This window comes from Dromiciops gliroides, chromosome 3, assembly GCF_019393635.1.
Source record: "Dromiciops gliroides isolate mDroGli1 chromosome 3, mDroGli1.pri, whole genome shotgun sequence".
NCBI lineage: Eukaryota > Metazoa > Chordata > Mammalia > Microbiotheria > Microbiotheriidae > Dromiciops > Dromiciops gliroides.
Genome location: NC_057863.1, coordinates 177,041,233 through 177,062,355, shown reverse-complemented (window position 1 = coordinate 177,062,355; position 21,123 = coordinate 177,041,233). Strand labels below are relative to the sequence as shown.

General features: G+C 38.7%; 1 protein-coding gene across 1 annotated transcript in view; it reads right to left on the bottom strand.

Annotated features, from left to right (window-relative positions):
• Nucleotides 1-981: 981 nt before the first annotated feature.
• ATP11A (ATPase phospholipid transporting 11A) overlaps nucleotides 982-21,123 on the bottom strand; it is a 225,275-nt gene continuing 205,133 nt past the window's right edge. Inside the window, 5 exon segments of the mRNA XM_043994249.1 lie at nucleotides 982-6,637; nucleotides 15,367-15,531; nucleotide 16,649; nucleotides 17,628-17,731; nucleotides 18,571-18,636. Coding sequence (XP_043850184.1) covers nucleotides 6,377-6,637; nucleotides 15,367-15,531; nucleotide 16,649; nucleotides 17,628-17,731; nucleotides 18,571-18,636 — 597 coding nt within the window. The 3' untranslated portion in view covers nucleotides 982-6,376.

Here is a 21,123-nt window from a genome sequence, read left to right as displayed (position 1 = left end):
TCTGATGTTTCCTTTCTATACCTTTCTTCTAACCTGATACTGCTTCTAGCTCTTCCCCCCCCCCCCCTTTACTCTGCCCTTCACTCCATATAGACTACTTGGAGGACACAAAAGAATTCAAAGTGAAAAAATGATGGATGTGAGCAGCACACATATGCCTATATTCCATCTTGTATATTCTCTGCACTTCCCTCCCCAGAAATTTTTCCATTTGCTTTTGTTTTTTAGCTATAGGGTAGGAACCATGCCTAATTCCAGTTTTTGCATCAGCATCAGAAACATTAAGGTAGCATATTCAAACTGCTTCTGGTTTTTACTTTTTAAAAAGGTTTTCATTGGTGTTTGTGCTCTTGGGGTACTTCATTGCATTTCTTGCAAATGTGTGTGTTGTCTTAGTTTAGTGATAAAGGAATGATCTAGTCCAACAAATAATAATTAAATACCTACTATGTTTAGAGCACTTTAGAGGCTGGTAAATACAAAGACGAACAGTGCTTGCAATTAATATAGAGAGGACCCCCCCCCCCCGCCCCATCCCTGGTGGGCTGAAAGCCAGGTCTTTTAACTCCAAAATCCAAATTTTACATCTGAAAATATAGGCAAGTAGGTAGAATTTCCAAACAATTCAAGGAAGATGAGCAGAAAATTCACCTAGCCTTACACCTTTGTAGCAAATGAAGGCCTTTCATTTTCATAAGGTTGACATTAAAACTAGCAAATTTTAATATGGCAACTAACAGTCTATCAAGTTTTTCTTGCTTGAGAATAGAGAAGGAGCTCAGAAAGATTCTTTTAGCTGACAGGGTAAGGAATGGATAATTTCTTTTGCTTGATTGTCATTAAAATCCTATTATAATAATCAATGGAAAGAAATGTATTTACAAATAAAAATATACTTACCCAAGTAAAGCAGGTCTCTTCCTCAAATTAGGAGTACAAAGCCTTTAATGGAAATTTTAATTCTGCAGACTCATTGTTGGTTATAACTTAACAGAAATTGGCAAAGTCACCCTTTGTGAGATTTTATTTGTTGGTGAAGAAACTAAACCAGCCATCTTTTTTATTGCAAGCAGAGTCTGATTTCCTGCTTATCTGATCTACAGAAAAGTCCCCAAACTGAATTTTAACAGGTCATATTTTGATATCTTCAGAAATGAAAGATAAAAACAGCAGCATACAAAATAAATTTTACAGAAATGTAGGAATTATTTGAGTCCACAGTGTGACTTTTCAGAGCAGGTTAATGAAGTGTTATCAATTAAACATTACTGTTTAAAGGCTGATTTATTGTCTGTTAAATGCACCTATTGAATTTAACAATTAAAAAAGAAATTCCAATATTTCATGATGATGACAACTACAGATACCATTTATGTTAAATACAGTGGTAACTATTTTTTCCTCCAATGGCATTTTTTGGAAGATTTGCCTTTATATTACATAATGAATGGATATTTTCAATGGCAATGCATATACACACATAATAATTTCAGTCAGAGACAATGTACAGTATATTAAAATTCTGTATATTTTGATAAAGTAAAAAATAAAGCTATATAAACTGATCTTTAGATTTTTTTTCTGCAAAAGTAGAATCACACTTTTATAATACTTCCAACAAGTTTCCATTAAAGCTTTGTTTATAGACACATTATCAGAATGATTCTTGTCCCCCATTCCCCTAAACCCTGGCTTTCCCAAAGAAGAAAAAAAAAAAAGACTGTAGTGGCTCACCGACATTGTTCTCCCTGTTTGAAAGTTGCATACCAATGGGATCCAGACAAATGGGTGACAACCAGAAAAATGAGTAATGCAAGAAAGTAAGATCCAAGCCTTCGTATTATGTGTCAAATAAATAATCTTAATGATAAAACAATGGTAATCATTTCCTACTAACCAGTGCAGAAATACATAAAAGTTCAGTGGTTAAGAAAAAGACAAAGCTTGAAATACTTCAGCTTTCACAGAACATTTGGTTGATGTCTATTTAAAACGGTTCTAACAGCATGTATGAAACATTTTTGTTAAAGCTGTAACAATTTAATCAAGGCAAGCTAGGAAGTGATACAAAATCTGTCATTCTCCTCCCCTCTCCAACATGCTTCTTCCCCCCAAATCTATCCCAGATAAACTGTACATCCAATTTGTGGACATGAGTTCTAATGCATGTCAATGTCCAGTGTGAGATACAACTCTTGTACTTCATCCTTATCTGGTCTGCCTTGTTCACTCCACTGAGTCAAATATGTTGGGAACTTTTGTGTTATTTCTTGAAATCGGGATGGACACAGAGAGAACTTCCTTATTCCAGATGATTTCTGGAATGAGGCTATTCCTCCACCAAACAGCGGGCAGCCCAGCCTCCCCCAGAGGGCACCAGGGAATGTCTTCTTTGGAAGCCCTATCTCCCCTTCTTGGCCCCCTGAGAGCTCGCTTATTTTTTTTTTTAAGTGAGGCAATTGGGGTTAAGTGACCTGCCCAGGTTCACACAGCTACTAAGTGTTAAATGGTCTGAGGCCGGATTTGAACTCAGGTCTTCCTGACTCCAGGGCCGGTGCTCTATCCACTGCGCCACCTAGCTGCCGAGAGCTCACTTAATTGAAGGGCAGTGAGCAGAGATTCAGGTATTTTAGGTGGAGTTTTCCTGAGGGAGAAGGCTCTCTGTCTAGGGAAGTCTTTACACTTATCAGTAAAGACATTTTTTGTTCTGCTGCCTAACCAGTCTGCCTACTGGAGAAAGGTATGCTAGAATGCCTTTGCCAAGAGAGAGCCTATCAGCTGAATGAAGATGGGATTTTATCTTCCCAGAGGTGGGTGGAGACTTCTACTGGAGGGAGGGGAATGAAGTCTGCACGTACCTCAGGAAAAAGGGCGGGAGGATGAGGGCTCAAGGAAGGAGTGTGGTTATGTGCATGTATGTATACATGTATGTGTGTGCGTGCATTCGTGCATAGGCAGGAGTTGCCATGGAGTTGGAAGTCATAGGGGGATGGAAGTCCAGACAAGATCAATCATGTATTGGTATATTAAAAGGCAAAGCTTCTAAGGAAAGGGAGTGGGAGCAGTAAAGTTTGCATGGTAAATCATAACTGTCACTTATTACTATCTGACACACAGAAGTATTGTGCCATATTAGAGAGAATCCTGGGCTTTGAGACAGAAAGACCAGGGTTCAATTCCTGCTTCTGACAAGAAACTTGTTCCTTACCCCTGGAAAAGTCATTTAATTGCTATGTGCCTCAAGTAACTCCTTAGGATTTAATTTTGGAGTCTCAGACCGGTTGTGATTAGCTTTGGTGACTGGACTCCTCACTCCAGCAGTTCAATGCATTGGTGAAACTATAGATTCCTAATTATCTCTGCATAATATCTGATGCAGTAAACAGGATTTTTAAATCCAAGGGCCTGGAGCAGATTCTTATAATCTGCAACACTATAAGGCAAATATGATAAGAACTAGTTAAAATAAAGAATCTGCTATTAAATCAGATGTAAAAATGTCATTTCAATGGGGTCCTCTTTTTTTCCATTTCATTGTCCCTGACCAAACATCTGCATCTCTTCCCACCCCCATAGTCTATTTAAAATACCTAGGCACATCCATTTAACAATTCTTCAGGCTATTTTCTAAAACACATTTTTGACTCTGTAAAGTTTAAGTGATTTTCAATGAAAGAGTTAAATTGTCAGAAGGATCTAGTAAACTTTTGGTTAGTAGTAGGCAGAGCAGGAATCCAGCATATTCAATCACCAAGCAAAAATTTTCTTTTTTAAGGCTAAAGGATGGAAATGAGAAAAAAAAAAAACTAAGAGAGGATGAAGTTACAAAGGATTAAGATGAAAAAACTTAGCAAACTACCATTTGGAGATGTGCCTTACATTAATTACTACCATCAGAAACAGCAATAGTTTAGGAGAAAGAGAAAGGAAGAAATCGAATCTGAAATTTTCACATTCATCAGATTTTTAAACATTCAGTCACAACTATCAGCAAAATTTAAATGTAAAGTGGCCAAAACCCATAAAATTAAAAAACTTTTCAAAACATACTTAAAAAATTAGAAATGGTGTGTTAACAAATGAATGCATAAAAGAGATATATAAACAGCTATGAAAAATATTTCAGTGCAAAGGCAATTTTAAGATTTCTAAAAAAATACATTACAAATAATTTGTTAACTAAATGCACAGGAAATTTGTCACCACTACAGGTATTACATTTATACCCATATTAGGTTTTAAAAAAATTTTTTAAAAAATACATACACCAGTGTTTATGAACGGTATGATTCCGAGTGTGACATCCAAGGAGGCAATGACTAAGTTCATAATACTGCTAGAACTCATGACAGGATGATATTACTTGAAACTGAAAGGGTTCTAGTTGAAGCGCTAACATTAGATCTTCAAGCTAAAAATGCTACGCTTCTTAGTCTCCAGGGTAATAAAATGACTTCTTGTTGACAGTCAGACTTTATTCGACCTAATCTTTGGTATGATAAGTGCTCATAATTCATTAAAACATCCCAACGACTTTAAAATAATTCACCAATTGTCATTAGTGCTCTGTTTAGGAAAAAATATCTATAATTCAAATAAATATTTTATTGGTGAAACCCTCTGCTCTCAAATGACTAACCTTGAACGCTCATAAGCCTAACGTTAAATGTCTAAGAACAAGCTCTTAGTGTTGATTTCCACACATGTCATTTTCTGATTATCACGCTAGGCGTTCTGGTAGTGGGTAAAGTTATTTATGTGTGGTCCTTGGATGAGGCTTTTCTAAAGAGGAGTAAGCCTTCACTGTTTATGTTTGACTCTCAAATTGAAATATGCTAACTTTATGATCATTCAAATATGTCATGGAGAGTGCTCACATAAACAAACACTGGGTATGTAAAAATAATGAGGACTTTGAAAGCAATCTTTCAGTCATTTACACCTTCCAAACAGAACACTGGACAAAATCCCAAGACAAAGGACACACCTAGTTGTAAAATTAGCCCAAGGTTTGGTAAACACTAGAGAGCTGTGGAAGAAGTACAAGCTGGCTGTATTGCTTTTAAAAATTGAAAGGCTATCTTGTAACTGTGTCCTTTCAATCTGAAATAAGTTTTAAGTCCATTTTGAAACACAATTGCCACTTGGTAGCTATGTCTCAGAAAACTAGATTCCCGACTTCCCTTTTCATTACAACATAGGGTGCTGTAGAATGACATTACAGTCAATCATTTGTGCTAAAGCCCCCTAGTAATTGTCCTAAAATAATACCCCCCCTTTTTTAAAGCCCCTGGAATAAACATTTCTAATAACAGGGAACCAAGAAACTCCATCCTTTGAAGTCTGGCAAAACACTATCTCAGAGGAAAAGCTAAGATATTATTAGTATTTCCTAATTTGTACCGAGTACATTCATTCACACAATCACACACAGAAACACTTTTCTCCATGGAGGCAGCGAGGTGATGGGAAGGGAGTAAAAACGAACTGAATTTCCTCTAACTTTTCTAGGACACACTGTGATAAAATAGCACATTCAGCACAAGTGACTTGGACTTTGACATGCAAAATGCTGGGACTACCTATGACAACCAGCTTCCCCTCTGGAGGGGCAAACATAAAAATGGGGTCTCTTTTTTCTACTAGGAACACCGATATACATGACCACACAGGTGCCTCATTTGGCCACTTATGGAAATATGAGCATTAGAAAAGCGTTTCCTGACAAGAGATGATCATAGAGGCAACATCAGTTTGTTTACAGACAAAGCGCAGGAGGAAAACTGGTTGGGAGAGCCTAGGAAGAAGAAGGACGAGGAGAAGTATCAGAAACAGCCGTGAAATGCATGAAGTGACTGTCGCTGGAGATATCTGAGGTCATAGCTTCTGGCTCAAAACTGAACTGTTGATATCAAAATGTAGGTCATTCACTGAAACTATCCACTTCAAGTAATAGCAAGTGACTGAAGACGATAGAAGCAAGCAATGTATGTGCAAAAAAGAAAAAGAAAAACTCAAAACTTTTAACACAGAACAAGGGGACTTCTAAGTGCTACCAGTCTCACAGTACCAGACTGTGTAAGATGTTCATTGCTTTAGCAGTTCAAAAAAATGTTTTTGAAGAGGCCACATCAGGCCTGGAAGGACATAAACTTCAGGCTCTTGGTTCTGTCTGCCTAATTATTACTCCAGACAGTTGAGAGCCAAGTACTTCTTAGTTTAAATTTTATTATGTATTTGTTCCTTCTTCTGGAAACAAAATACACACACACACACACACACACACACACACACACACACATACACGCATGCACGCTCCCACACATACATACACATTCAAAAATGCAGTTCTTTAAAGGCTTGAATTGGTGATCTGTCATACGGGCGTTTCCAAACCTGACCCATGGTAGCAGTGTCTTGCACTGGACTTGCAACAGTTATTGGAAAAATTAAACCCAAGTGGAAGGACTGAATAATCCTGACTGCTCCAGTATGTCAGCATCACTTTTTTAGAATGAGAATGAGACCTTGTGGCCGGGGGAGAACTGGTGAGCTCATTGCTTTGATAGCTTGGACTTGGTAGAGACGCGAGAGGGGTGAATTCTGAAATATGGTCCTGACATTGCCTTGAAGAATTCTGTCAAGAGATAAGAAAATACATTAAGTGCCTGACATAGTAGGTAAGTATCCTAAAATGATTTTGTGTTATTTCAAAATTGAGCTGGACAACATGCTTTCTCTAAGAGTTGCTCTACTTAGATTTTAACACCCAAGTCACTGGTTTTACATTATTAGGTCTGTTGGTTTCCCCACTGATTTTAGAATACTGTAAATTGACACTGTGCCCAGTAGTAATATACTTCTTCTCCATATCCCCCCCCCTCAGTTATACTAATGAAACAATTATGTTTATGCTAACCCACGGAATGGCAAAGAGCAAGGAGAGCCGAGTGATTATGTGTGCTACAGTTGCTCTATTTCACAGCATCGTTCAAGTTTCCTAGGTCTCTAAATGACACCTGAGAAGCCCAAAAGCATGAGTGAAGTGTGGTTATTTACCCTCAAAGACAGAAGACAAGGACTCACCCAGTGTTAGTGCATCCTTTCCCAACACACACAGATTCAAGGATAAACAGCCATATTGACTAAGCACATCGAAATCATCTTCAGAGGTTACTGATTATTTTTGTACAGGCCACAGACCAATGTGGTTTGTGTGACTTCTCACTAAGAGCCTAAGAAGGCTGATATGTCATAAACAAGTTTAACTAAGTAGGAAGAGAATAAACAAAAACTGAGCAATAGGAAACTTTTAATACAATGCATGTGTCAAGTTTGACAGTATTGATTTTTTTTTTTAGAATTAGATGATAAATGTGCTTGTCAAACCCAAGGTCTTTAGAGAAATGCTTCATGAACACATATATTCAACAGAATCTCCACATACTTTTAGGCACCAGACCATGTTCTATTGAGTACAGCTAATGTTTAACATGGGCTAACGTCCAACATTAGTTTGAGGGACTGACTAATGTCCAATGTAAACCAAAGTCCCAGAAAGCATTAACTTGTGGTATCTTTCCTGATTGACCCTTTAAAATGCCTACACAGAGGCCCCGAAGGATTTGTATATTTTGCCCTCGCTGTATATTAGCAAGTCAGACCGGCTAATGTTGCACATGAGAACACTGATAAACATTAGTCATAAGATACATACATAGATGTGCACATATGCATACACATAAACACATGATACACTATGTTATGCAATTGTCACTCTCAGGCAAATAACTTACCTGGAAATAGCAAATATTTAAGTGTAAAAATTAGGTTCTCCTACAAACCATTAATTTTGGCTTTCGGAAAAAAAAAATTGGCAAAGCACAGCAAAAACTTTGGAGGAAAAATGGACAGTTTCAGAGTTATCACCGCACACCAAGTGACTCCAAACTGGCACCATCTGTGCAATACTGTTACCTATCAATGAGCTAATTATGCGTCGGAGGCCGTAAGAGATCCTTCAAGGAGGGGCCCATCGTTGGTCGCCACTGCCTGTACAGTTGGTTTATGTTTCATAATCTTCTGCAAGGATGAGGAAAAACACTGAGACTGTTGCCACACACACGAGGGAAATCTGAACGGACCGTCTCAAGGTCTGGGCATTGGATCCCCTGACCTCAAGGCAGACTCAAAGCTTCAGTGCAGAGCCTACTTCAGCAGTGCTAGTCTCATGAGGCCCTGTCTCTACGGCTCTGATCCCTTAAACCCTTTCACCTGCATATATGGGCCGTTATTGATCCTGCTGCCAGACTAAATACAAACCTGATGAAAGCTGAAGACACTTGTTTTATACCATGAGACACCACCTCTGGCTATGTTCTTCGGTGCCTCTTGGATCACGTAAAAAGGAAACTATCTCTGTTTTGCTCATGGGGCTTTCATCATCATACAGTCAAACACGCAGTAGGAAAGTGTGCTGCCACTGGCTGTTAAATATTCAACGCAATTAAGTACCTCTGGGGGGGAAGGAAAGCACAGGTTTAGAGAAATCAATGAAGGCAAATTGATTTTTATCTGTGAGTTGCCAATTTCCAGGGCATGCAGGAAATACATTAAGGAACAGCAGGCTTCCCTTCTCATCCGTGACAGTGCTGCTGAATTGATTGGAAGACAACTGTATCCAATGTTGGGTATGTGAGAAGGGGAAAGGAGAGACCACTTTCCCCAAATAAGTGTGCTGTATTTTGGAAATAAAGAACCCGAGTGAAGTCACTGAGTGTCCCCAATGCATGTGCAGTAAGAAGCTGAGTGCACGGGCATAATCTTGCTTGCAATGTGGTAGGAGCTTCCATAGGACCTGCCAACAACAGACAGTGTGGGCTTCCAGGAGTGCTCAAACAAGGAAGCCTGCTGCATGGTCCACACAGCCCTCTGAGTCATTTCCCCAGGCAGTGACAAAGTTCCTGCTCTTCTGCAAAGAGGGTCATTGAAGGGATCTCAAGGGGCTTCAATGGCCCCTTGGATAAAACTAAAATGATGGCCAGTAATCAAAGAAAGCAGAGTCCTAGCAAGAGAAATGAAATTCAAAAAATTTAACAGTGTGATGTTCAAAATGGTCCCTGATGGGTGGGACTGGGCCTTCTTAAGATGTTCTACTCAAACTTGGTGAATTTCAAGTCAAATGTGAAAAAGAGTCCTTCTAAGAGTGATGGGCAACTGTAAATGGTGTGCTTAAACTTGCATTGGTGAAATGTTTCCACATAAAATAAGGGAAAGGAAAAATGAAGCAAATGCAACTGGTACAATCTGCAGGAATGATTCTTTATAAAAAAAAAGATGGGGTGGAGGATGGAAAGTGGATTGGTGCCTATGATAATTTTTACACAGAAAAGTGGGGGGAAAAAAAAAACAAATGTAGTCCATAAAAGGTTAAAACAAATGCTTGATTCCTCCAAAGTTTTGCAGAACACTGGATAGGTTAGATTCCGTCACAGAAAATGTGTTTTGCATGTGCCACGAATGTTCTGGATTTGGTTTACTGATATTCATTTTTACATGGCTAAGTAGTAATTGTAAATAGTTGTTTACCACTTCTGGAAATGAATGCTCAATGGCCTAAAAGCCTCAATGCCTTTAGCTATTGTGGAAATCAAAGACAATGATCAGTGATGACCTTTTCCAGCTTCTGCAAATGTTTAAAAGTAAAACAGCCTCTTTAAATTAGGTGTCTAATCTGGACTAGTTCTAGAATATTTATTTTTAGATGAATTTGGGAAGGCTATATCAATTTCAATAGCACCATCTCTGTCTTACTCAGACATTCCTAATAATTTCATCCTACATGTTTTCAAATATGGAAACAACAAAGATGGAATTCTGTGATTCACTACAACATATTCTGATGACCCTAGACTAAAATTTAGATTGGACTAAATCAATTTACTTGAAAAGAAAGTGATGTTTTTAATCATGTTAGTCAACTAAATAGTATTTAAATTGTATAGCTAATCAACTGTGTTTGAGGAGTTTTTGGTTGGTTTTGATCTGGACTTATGATTTCATCAATTTAGGGAGCGCCTAGCATAGAAACTCCCCCCACTTATGTGGTTCTGCAACTCTTCTGTAACTTAAAAGTCTTAAAGAGTTCCTTAGGGCACTGAGAATCACATGTCTTGCTAGTGATCCTACAGCCACTCTGGATCGGGGCAGGACTTGAACCCAGGTCTTCATGACTCTAAAGGCAGGTTCACCATCAAGGCACATTGCCTCTCAATCAATAGTTATCAAGAAAAAAAAAAAGGTCTCTTCACCCTTTTTAAAACTTTGTGCAATATACTGTTTTTGGTAAAATGCCAAAAATACCAGACGCCAACAGAGATGTATTGTATTCATTACATATTAACAATCACCCTAGAAACTGCTGATCCAGATGAGAACTACCCTGTGCTTTTCTGGGCCAGGTGTTGCTGGATGATTGTTCTTATGTAAGGGAAAAGCAGACTTGGATGGTATTAGGCCTTTCATCACAAGACCTGGAGCTGAGCTAAGGGAGCTTTAAGGAATGGTTCATTTGTTTGTTCGTTCATTCACTTGTTCGTTTATTCGTTCACTCACTCATTCACTCCTTGATTCCTCCACATTTATGTGCCAAGTACTGCTGGGAAATCTATTAAGAGAAACTAAGGTGGGGCAGGGGGCTCCCAGGAATGGCATCTCCTTTCCTTTTCCTATTCCCTCAGTCCTGCCATTTGAGAACTCGGCAGGTAGAGGAGGAAGAAGATAATCCTGGGAGCATTAAAATTTGGGTTTAAATAGACCAAAGGCCTTCTCCTTCCTGTCCCTGCAAACTCAGTTTTCAACCCTCCCACTAGCTCAGAGTACCTCCTTCAGCTCTGTCTCAAGAGATAAAGTGCTTAGTACCTCCCAAGTCTACTTTTCTTCTGAAATGCAAACGAGCTTTGCTTCATCCTGTTTTATATGTACCCTAAGACCCCATTAGTACCCATAGGAAAAGTAAATTTCCTCCCTTAACTTTTATCTAGGAAGTAGGCAGGGCAATCCCTTATACTTAAGAAAGGGGCTAAGGGGAGAGTTTAGCCAAGGAAGTATCCTTGGGGGGGGGGGGTTTACAGTGTCTTACTCTTAAACCCCATCTTGAGTCCTGGTCCCTCTTCCTCATCTCTGATTCCCAGTCTCTACTTCTTTCATCCTTCTCGCTTTACCAGTTTCTCCCACAAGGCATATACAACTACCACCAGTGACTTGGAAATTGGAGAGTTTCAGTTTTAACTGATTTCACCCTTCATGGTTGCGAGGGTTCCAGGTGTGTTTCTGGTCTTCCAAATGGGACTGAGTGTTTCTCCAAAGGTACTTTGTTACACAGGGTTGTCAGGTTCTAGAGTACTTATAGTACAGTATCAGATATATTGTAAGTTAATGCCATTTTCCTAGTCAAACTTGGAAGCCCAAGCCACCATTTCTTACAATGTTCTTATTGGAAAGCTCAACAACATTTGAAATGTAGGCACATTCTCCAAATACTGGAGATTGTTTGAACTAAAGTAATAACTTTTTTGAAGTACCTTTACTTTGGGGGTGATCTAAATATATTTAAGTATATGAACAAGCAACAAATAATTGGTTAGGATGCAGCTCCCTTGAAATCTTGGCTATGGATGAGAAAGGCTTTTATAACTAGGGTTTGCCAAGGCTATAATGCTGTGGCCTAGGCTGTTACTGCCATCTAAAAAAAAAACCCACAGCTTTTTTCAGAACTTTTTCTTGCTAAAAGTCATCAAATTTTATTCTGTGAGTTTAAGTAGCCATAAACTTTTTGTATACAATGGTATTCTCCCCCCATTTATCCCAGTACCAGCACATGATCTATCTGTTTAATGATCTTTAATGGGCTTGTTTTAGAAGTGCATCTGAGAGCTGGAAATCATGCCAACACCAATGTCATCCTGCTCAAAGGCATGTCTTTTGTGAAACATTTGAGCTCCAAATATACCTGGTACATGTGTCAATACCAGAATTTGAAATGTGACTATGGGAATTTAATATGGATCAGATATGTTCTACTTAGTACTTCATGAGATAAAGATACTATATAATACTGGTCTCGCATGAAGTAACTAAAGGTCCAGTGTCAAGTAAAAGAACACTGGACTTGGAAACAGGAGGAGCCCTGGGTTGTCCTGGTTATATAGCTGTGAGACCTTTTTGTAAATCACTTAATTTCTCTGACCCTCAGTTTCCTCATCTCTAAAAATGGGCACAATAATGCCTGTTCTAACTGCCTTACAGTGTTGCTATCTGCATAATAAGAGTCTGAACCAGGTCTTCTGTTAATACAGCTGGTAGCTGATATTGAATTAATAGTTATACAGGCAAACAGTCAATGATTATATTTACTACATTTCTGGGGAAATTTTGTTATGAATTTTTGAGTTTAAAAAGAAGATATACTGATGATCAGTGGTTCTGTAGTACAGGAAATCCCTCTGCCAAAGTAGATTGCAATCCTAGCTACAATTTAATAGAGAATTTAGCAGAGGTGCCTGAGGCTCAGCTGAGTAATGTGACTTGCCCAGGATGACACAGCTAGTTAAGTGTCAGAGGCAGGATATGAACCCTGGTCTTTCCTTTTCCAAGTCCAGCACTCTATATGATGTCTCCAGTATAAACATGAGTGTGTAATAAATGTCCTTGATATTACAGTAAAACATCTACTGTCCTCCAAGCATGCAAAAAGGCAGAAAAAGAGTCACCTTGTGTTCCGTTAGAAACTCAGACTGCTGGAAGTCTGAGAAAGCATAAAGATGGTAGACTGCTCAACAGAAAGGCACTGATGTTTAGTCTGCCATTCCCAGAAGGTTCAGGAGGTACCCATGCACATCATTTATGTTTAAATAAGGTAGTAGTTATTTAGGCAAAGCAGGTTGGAAGATGAAAGGAAATGAGGAGAAGGGAGAGAGAAACACAAGGGGATAAGTGTGGTTAAAAGCTAATAACTTCCTAGTGCATATAAATGCTGATCACACAAAGCAAACAGACACTAGCATTGGTAAGACCCCCAAAATGACTTGTTCATTCTCTTAGCATTGCCATCCTAGCATTATGCCTACTAGGTTTTTTTGGTTTTTCTTACTCTCTTTTATCCCTCTCTCCTAACGGACCAAAGGCCCCATGAACCCACAATGAGGACTTAACTCCTATGGTAGTAGTTAGAATGGATGACAAAATTTATACCATTCAGTTTTATTTTAGGATCTGCAAGACTAAGGAGGCACCATTGACTGTCTTGAAAAAAATATCATAACCTCCAATTATCCTTTCCCATGACTGAAAATACACATCACGGAAGAATAAAAGAGCCCCCAGTAGCATGATGACTATGGAGCTGCACGGCTGACTGCTAAATAGGTATAGAGCTAGCCTTAAGGATTAAAGGTCTCATCTATAACAACTATGTATGTTCTTGAGGGTCTGCTGCTCACAGGACAGGGATTTGGAGGTATCTAGTATGTCTTTATTTTTTTAATCTTTCCCACCAGAAGGCAGCAGGGCAAGTTCCCTTCACAGGGAGACCCATCAAATTTCCTGCCTTTACCATCATAAGCTACAGATTAGAGATTTGTTCTTACTTAGGAGACTGAGAGCAAAGCTCCCAACTACCTACCTCCTTTAGCTGTTTCCTTTCTATTTTCTGGAAAAGTAACATAAGCTCTGGCTGGAGCCATAATTCTTTTGCTATCCATCCAAGTGAAAGATTTGGATACTTGAAGCTATTCTTGAACTCCCCTGTCTATCTTCAAAAAAAGAACTCCTACCAAGGGACCAGCCTGTAATATTGAAGTACTAGAGTAGACCTCTCTTTACCTTTAGTAATTGGAGACTTTTTTGTTTAAACTGAGGCAGGAGGCATAAAGAAGGGAAAAGCCTAACTAAGAGCTAAAAGCATTGGGTTTCAAATAAAGCTCATTTAAAGTAATGCAAACATTTTACTAAAATTTGCAAACAAGAATTCAATTCTGTTTGCTGAGGAATAATTGTACATGGGTCATTATATAGGTATACTAATTTTCCACCTCAAGTATGCAAATTCCATTTGGAATGAAAAAAAAAATCTTCAACAACATAATCCACAAAGCTTGTTTCCATTTGGATTTAAAAACTGGGTAATATAAAGTTCTAAACAGCATTCATTAATTTCTTTTGGGGGAGTGGGTGGGTGTAATAAGGGTTAAGTGACTTGCCCAGGGTCACACAGCTAGTAAATGTCAAGTGTCTGAGGTCTGATTTGAATTCAGGTCCTCCTGAATCCAGGGCCAGTGCTTTATCCACTGTGCCATCCAGCTGCCTGCATTCATTAATTTTCAAAGTAAACAGTTACAATCCTTTATTTTTCTTTGTTATCTCTTCTACTTTGTTTTTGTTTTTGTTTTTTTTTAGTGAGGCAATTGAGGTTAAGTGACTTGCCCAGGGTCACACAGCTGGTAAGTGTTAAGTGTCTGAGGCCGAATTTGAACTCAGGTACTCCTGACTCCAGGGCCGGTGCTCTATCCACTACGCCACCTAGCTGCCCCTCTTCTACTTTTTTTTTTGTCTTTTCTTCCCCTTCATTGTGTTAATTATATCTCTCCATTTACTACTCAAATGTTCTGGGCAGATCCTTTAAATTGCTAGAATTGCCTCAATCCTTTGGTCCCCTCTAGTCCACTATGATTCTTTTAAGAAAACAAGGAGAGAAGGGGGTTAAGGAGGCAAGGGGACCTTCAATATTGAGGGGTGATTAGGTACTCCATTCCATTCCCCAACAATGAGTCCCACTTCTTCATGAATATAAAAAGGAGAGAAGGAACCAGTCTCCTGGGGATTACAAGTGATTATGAGACAGGAGCCATGCTCATAGCAAAGTTAAAAGGGCTCTGCTAAGAGTAATAAATAGGTGGAGGGGACGCACACTTTTCTGAGAATAGGCAAGATCCAGAAATCTATGTTTTGGCCATAGTCAGAGAGTGTGGAAAATAAGTACCCTAATCTAGGGTCTATCCTTCCTATTTATTGTGTTAAAAATTCTAGTTAAATTCATTAAACTTTTGTACTACCCCATAACCCACCCCCTGACAAATAATGTTAACCTTAAAATAATGACTGCTTCTGAAAGATATTCTTGTAGAAGCATGGATAGAACAGTTTGCCTTACATTTAAATATTCTATTATATTCATTTCTGATACTTCTGACTAATCATACATTTTTACTGAATACAAGCCTTTTAGCCTATTCCTCTATAATTTCCCAAACTCTGAACCCTTATCTTACAATAATAATCAGTAATTAAATAAGAGAAAAGTGATTTTACCTGAGTTCTTTCTGTTGCTGTAGGCCACAACTGCCTACATAGAACCTTTTTGAGAACATCTGGAAGAAGGCTGACAACTATTAACAGAATGATGCCCATCCATGCAGGACCACTAGAGAGCATATGAATGAACACAAAGTACATCCTCTGATAACTGAGAAAGGCCTATAGAACCAAGGAGAAAAGAAAAAAAAATTGGAACACGTGAGAAAGTACATATTTATAGAAAAAAAAAACCCTAACATGTTTTAAAGCTGTTTTTAAATCCTCTAGGGACAGAGTGTTTGTTTTAAGAACTCTGAACATATGACTTTCACTTTTGACTGATATTTTCTTGCTCTGTGTCTCTATTTCTTTCATATGCCCCCTTCTCTCCTTTGACACAACTGCTACCCTGGTACAGGATCCTTATCACCTCAGGCATGGACTACTGCAATATTCTACTGGTCGATTCCCCTTCTACCTCAGGTTTCTCTCCATTCTAGTCCAGCTCTATTTAGCTTTCCAAGTCATCTTCCTAAGTGTGGTCTGACTATGTCACCCTTTTCCCCACCTCCAATAAACATCAAAGTCCCAAGAGTCTCCAGGAACAAATGTAAAATTCCCTTTACAATCCTTGGCCCTTCCCTCCTAGTGCCTTTATTCTACAATTATTCTCAATTTACCCTGTATACATACACTGTTGTTTGCACATCGCTGCCTATTAGAATCAGAATTCCTTGCATCCCACATTTGGCACAGTGCCTGGCACACAGTAAGCACTTAACAAATACCTAAGGACCTTCTGTTATAGCACACTGAAAGTTCTAGTTAAAGAAATTTAACAGTAAGCAAAGAGTTTGCCATTTAAAAGGAAAAAAAAAAGGTACTTCTTGGAGAGGGACGGGAAGGAAGGAAAGCCGTGACAATAAATTTTACCTGGTAAGATAAAATTCATAACAAAAGCTGGAATTTATAAAGTGCTTTACAAATATCCCATCTCATCCTCAATCCTCAATCCTTGGAAGTAGGTATTGTATCTGAAGGCTCAAAGCCAGTGAGTAAAGCAGGAGAGCTAAAGACTCAAAACTAAGATGGGAAAAGTGTGGGAACAAAATCCTGGTGGATGAGGAAGGAGTGGGAATCAAGAAGACAGGTAAACTCTCAAAAAGAGAGGGGGGACTTTCTAAAAAGAAAGTAAGGGGCAACTAGGTGGCGCAGTGGATAGAGCACTGGTCCTGAATTCAGGAGGACCTGAGTTCAAATCCGACCTCAGACCCTTGACACTAACTAGCTGTGTGACCCTGGCCAAGTCACTTAACCCCATTTGCCTCACCAAAAAAAAAAAAAAGAAAGTAAAAGGAGTGATACAGGTATATTTTGATGTGAAATAACTTTTTGGATAGTCTCAATCTGCATAGAGAAAAAAATCATTCTGGGAGAGTGCTGGAGTTGGAGACAAGAAGCTGATGAAAATAGAAAAGATTTATAGGAGTTTCTATGGAGAATGTCATAGTAAATAAGTAATGTATAAAAGGATGACTGAGTATGGGCTCAGTTGAGATTACAAAGCAAGACTCTGAACTTGGTTACCATATCTTACTTTAGCCACGCTCCTTAGCCCGGAGGAGAAAATGGACAGTGGTGGTAACTCAACACTGGAAATTGGTGGGTATTACTTAGGTAATGTCATCCAGGAGGAGGCTGGGAGTCTAGTAGTTCCCATTTAGGAGGAATCCATCATTTGTATTACAAGTTTTGGCAGAAGAACTATTCTGCCTGTGACTGATTGACTCTTGGCTACATTGCTGATTTGTATATTCCAGTCCAGTGGCTAGTTTAAGAAGGGCTTCCAAACCTAGTCAAACTCAGGACACTTTTATCAGTTGGGCCAAAAGTACACATTGTCAGTTTAATTCATTATTCTTTACTTAACTGAGGGAAAAAGCCCCCTGCAATTTGGAAGTATTAAAGTAAATGATGCACAGATGACTCTAAACCCAGGCAGCTAAGGGCTCCTATATAAGTTTCTTTAGAGTTGTCTAGGGATTCTTGAGACAGATGTTGGGCTCCAGGTTCCTAAGCTACTGAAGCTCTTTCGAAGAAGAAATTTATAGAAAAAGGAGCTAGATGGGGAACTGGCAGAACTGTGCCTTTTGGCCCAAGTCTATCTTTTGCCAGTGAAAGGAAGCTATTTAATACTTAAATATGTAAAATGATTTGTTTATTTTAAAAGCTAAGTGCTTTCAAGGATCTTAAAAATCATTTGACTTGATTCTTACCAGATAATTCCTCCCCAGAGTAGAGAAAAGACAATGTAGAAAATCAGGGATCCCCAAATAACAAAATGATTTATCCAAGTCCAGTAGTGTGTATCGAGGGCAAGCTAAAAGGGAAAAAAAAGGGGTGATTGCTGTTGGCGCCATTAACCAGTGGCAAGCTAGAACAAGACACTGAAGGAAACCTTAAATTAGTGAAGAAAGATCACCAGTGATGCGTTTAGCTAAAGTGCCAGTTTGAGGCAACTAAAGAAACCTGTCTTCTAGAGACACATAAGTGCACATGGGGTGAAAGAGAGCTCTTTGAGGTCATTTCCTGCTCTGGGCCTGGAGGATCTCTACTTATATATTTCTCAAGCTAGAAGGTCTTAAGGAAATTGCAAAGGGCTTGTGTTAACGCAGTGCTCCAAGCAGTTACAATAAACTATTTGGAGCTAGGTCACTCCAAGAACCTGTTTGGAGTTTTGTTTATGAGAACAGCTGTGGGCCTTTCCTTTGGTTTCAGTGACCCCACAGAGATGTTATGGTTAGTTTTCCAGAGCATTGGCAAATTCTAATTTATTTAAGATTTCCTGAAAGATTAGAAAAAAATCTTAATTCATGTAAATAAAATCTACTTTAAATCTATCAGAATATTTGCTTTCTAAAAGAATCCTAATGTGAATGCTTCTTTGAAGTGTGTCTTCACTGCCTAATGTACCTTTTGTATAAATTTAAATTTTTATACTTCAAATTTGATTAAATATGGGTACATTATTACCTCCTTTCTCTAAACTAGTTGAGCCCAAAGGAGGCAGCATACACTTTTAGTAGCTAAGGCAGGTCACTGGCCTAGTTCATTCTGGAAAGAGATTATGGATGATGAAACCTAAGGCCAAAGGTATGTATATATGTATATTACTGATTATCAGACCAGCAGGTGAAATATTAATATCGATGACCTTACCTTTAGTGTAACCGTAAATACCAACACAGTGAACACCAACGTTCCAAAGGTCCAGTTTCCAAATACCTGTTTGGCAGGAAAACATGTCTCAAATCATCTGCTGACAACATAGCAGTGCCATTTTTCACACCAAAAAAAGCAACCAAATCCTTTGAATAGAACAGGCTTCATTGTCATTCTTGGGTGAAAACAATTCAATCTATGCTCAAGTCAACAGCAACCCCAGGAATATTTTCTTAAAATTCTTGGGAAGACCTGGGATTTCACTGGGATAGGGAACCCTGATGTGGACCCTCCCCCCACCAATGCAGATGGGAAACTCATCTGTAACTTATAGCCCAGGAAAACTGTTGATCTTCTATACATAACTCCATGCTGATTCTTTTTAAAATTAAATCAATGGAAGTGGCAATGATTTATGTCCTGATGCAGAGAAAAGACTTTTTCTCTCCAACACTGACCTAACCCCTATTTAAATTGTGTGATTGCTGTCTCCTATCTTGAACTCTCTTTTTCTCTTTGATTTTTGCCATATTTAAGAGCATCACACTGTACATTGTCTGTTGTTCAGCTGTTTTCAGGCATGTCTGACTCTTTGTGACCCCATTTGGGATTTTCTTGGCAGAGATACTAGAGTGGTTTGCCATTTCCTTTTCCAGCTCATTTTACAGATGAGGAACTGAGGCAAAATGGGGTAAGTGACTTGCCCAGAGTCACACAGCTAATAAGTGTCTGAGGTAAAATTTGAACTCAGGTCCTCCAGACTCCAGGGTTGACACTCTATTCATTGCACCACCTAGCTGCCCCTCTACACTATACACTAATAAATGTTGATGTCTCAGTAATACTGAAAATACATATAGATCAGTAAAGGATTTTTAAATAAAATGATGTACTTTAGTAGATTCCAAAGTAGGAATCTGGGGGATATTTAATGTGGCAGCAGACACACATGTGGTTACCCTAAATAAAACTTGCTTTGGGGTCATTTGGGATAGTAAATACTAGTGCCCATGTCTTATTCTTCAAAAGCCTCCAATCTGTGAGTTTTAATCTGTCAAGTGTTTTTAGGGATGAGGGCCCTCAATCACTTTCTATAAGAACAACAGACATTTTAAGTTAAGTAACATTAACAGGAGGAGGGGATAGCAGCACTTGAATAAGATGAGCCAAAAAGATGAGAAAGGAGAACAGGCAAGTTAGAAGGGGGAGGGGTGCAGGTGGTGAGAGGAAGCCCCTGAATCATTCACTTTGAATGTAGACTCCTAGAACTTAGGCCTCTCAACATTCAAACTGAGGAGGCCGACTTCTGAGAGGCAGAAGGAAGTCTGGCCATGAGGAGAGAGCAAAAGACAGGCAGGGATTACAATTGCTCTGACTCTCTCCTAGTTTAGAGGCTTCTGAATTATATGACATGAAAAGCCGAGATTGGTCAAAGAGAGTGGGAATTGTAACACATGAAAACCATACGCTTGTGAATTATACACAGACAACACCTACACCTTGGGAAATAACTTCTGCTTAAGACTCCCCGTCTCTATCAAAGGGACTAACTTTCATGGAGAGATAACTAAGATAAAAAACAATTAATTAGTCACAGAGTCATAACCATTTCCTTCTCTAATTTCTAATTTTGTGAAGAATTATTTCTTAACACACATTTCTAGTACTCACTTCTCAAGGACTCATGTTGCCATAACCTTCTTGGAAAAGTATTTCGGCTATCATTGTATTCTCTTACAATTTGCCTTAAAATTATGATTGTCCCCAAAACTGGGATTCTTCCTTTATTTATTTATTTATTTATTTATTTGGCGGGGCAATGGGGGTTAAGTGACTTGCCCAGGGTCACACAGCTAGTAAGTGTCAAGTGTCTGAGGCCGGATTTGAACTCAGGTACTCCTGAATCCAGGGCTGGTGCTTTATCCACTGCACCACCTAGCTGCCCCCCAAACATTTTTTTAAACCTTTGAAGTAACAACAGTCCATAAATCTAAATATACATCTTGGGGAAAAATATAGTACGTTAAAAATGTGCTGTCAACATTGTAAAAAAGAAAAAAAATCTAGAAACATAGTATGCATAATATCCTAATACAATAATGTTTTCTATTATGCTGATTTAGTGTTACAATCATGAGAACTATACAATCAAAAAGAAAGATAATTATGTGCAGCAGTGGCTGGTGAAGGCTTCATGGAAAAGAAGGGAACTGAACTAGAACTTAAAGGCTGTATAAGACTTGGAAACAGAGAAGAGGATGTTATAGGACAGGTGATCTATGTAAAAGGCGGAAAAAAAAGTGAAATGTTTTAGAGAGGCCAATGAGTAGCTTTGTTTGGCTGGAATGAAAGGTCCATTTCTAGAAGAATAGCAGGGGATGAGGTTGGAAGGGTAGCTCTTGACCACACTCTATTAGACTTTGAATGTCAGGCTCATGACTATGGACTTGATGTTGGCACAAGGGATTTACTGAAGTTTTTAACAAGAAGATTGTATTATCAAGGTAGTGTTTTGTGCAGTGCCATGCATCATCATGCATTTTGGAGGTA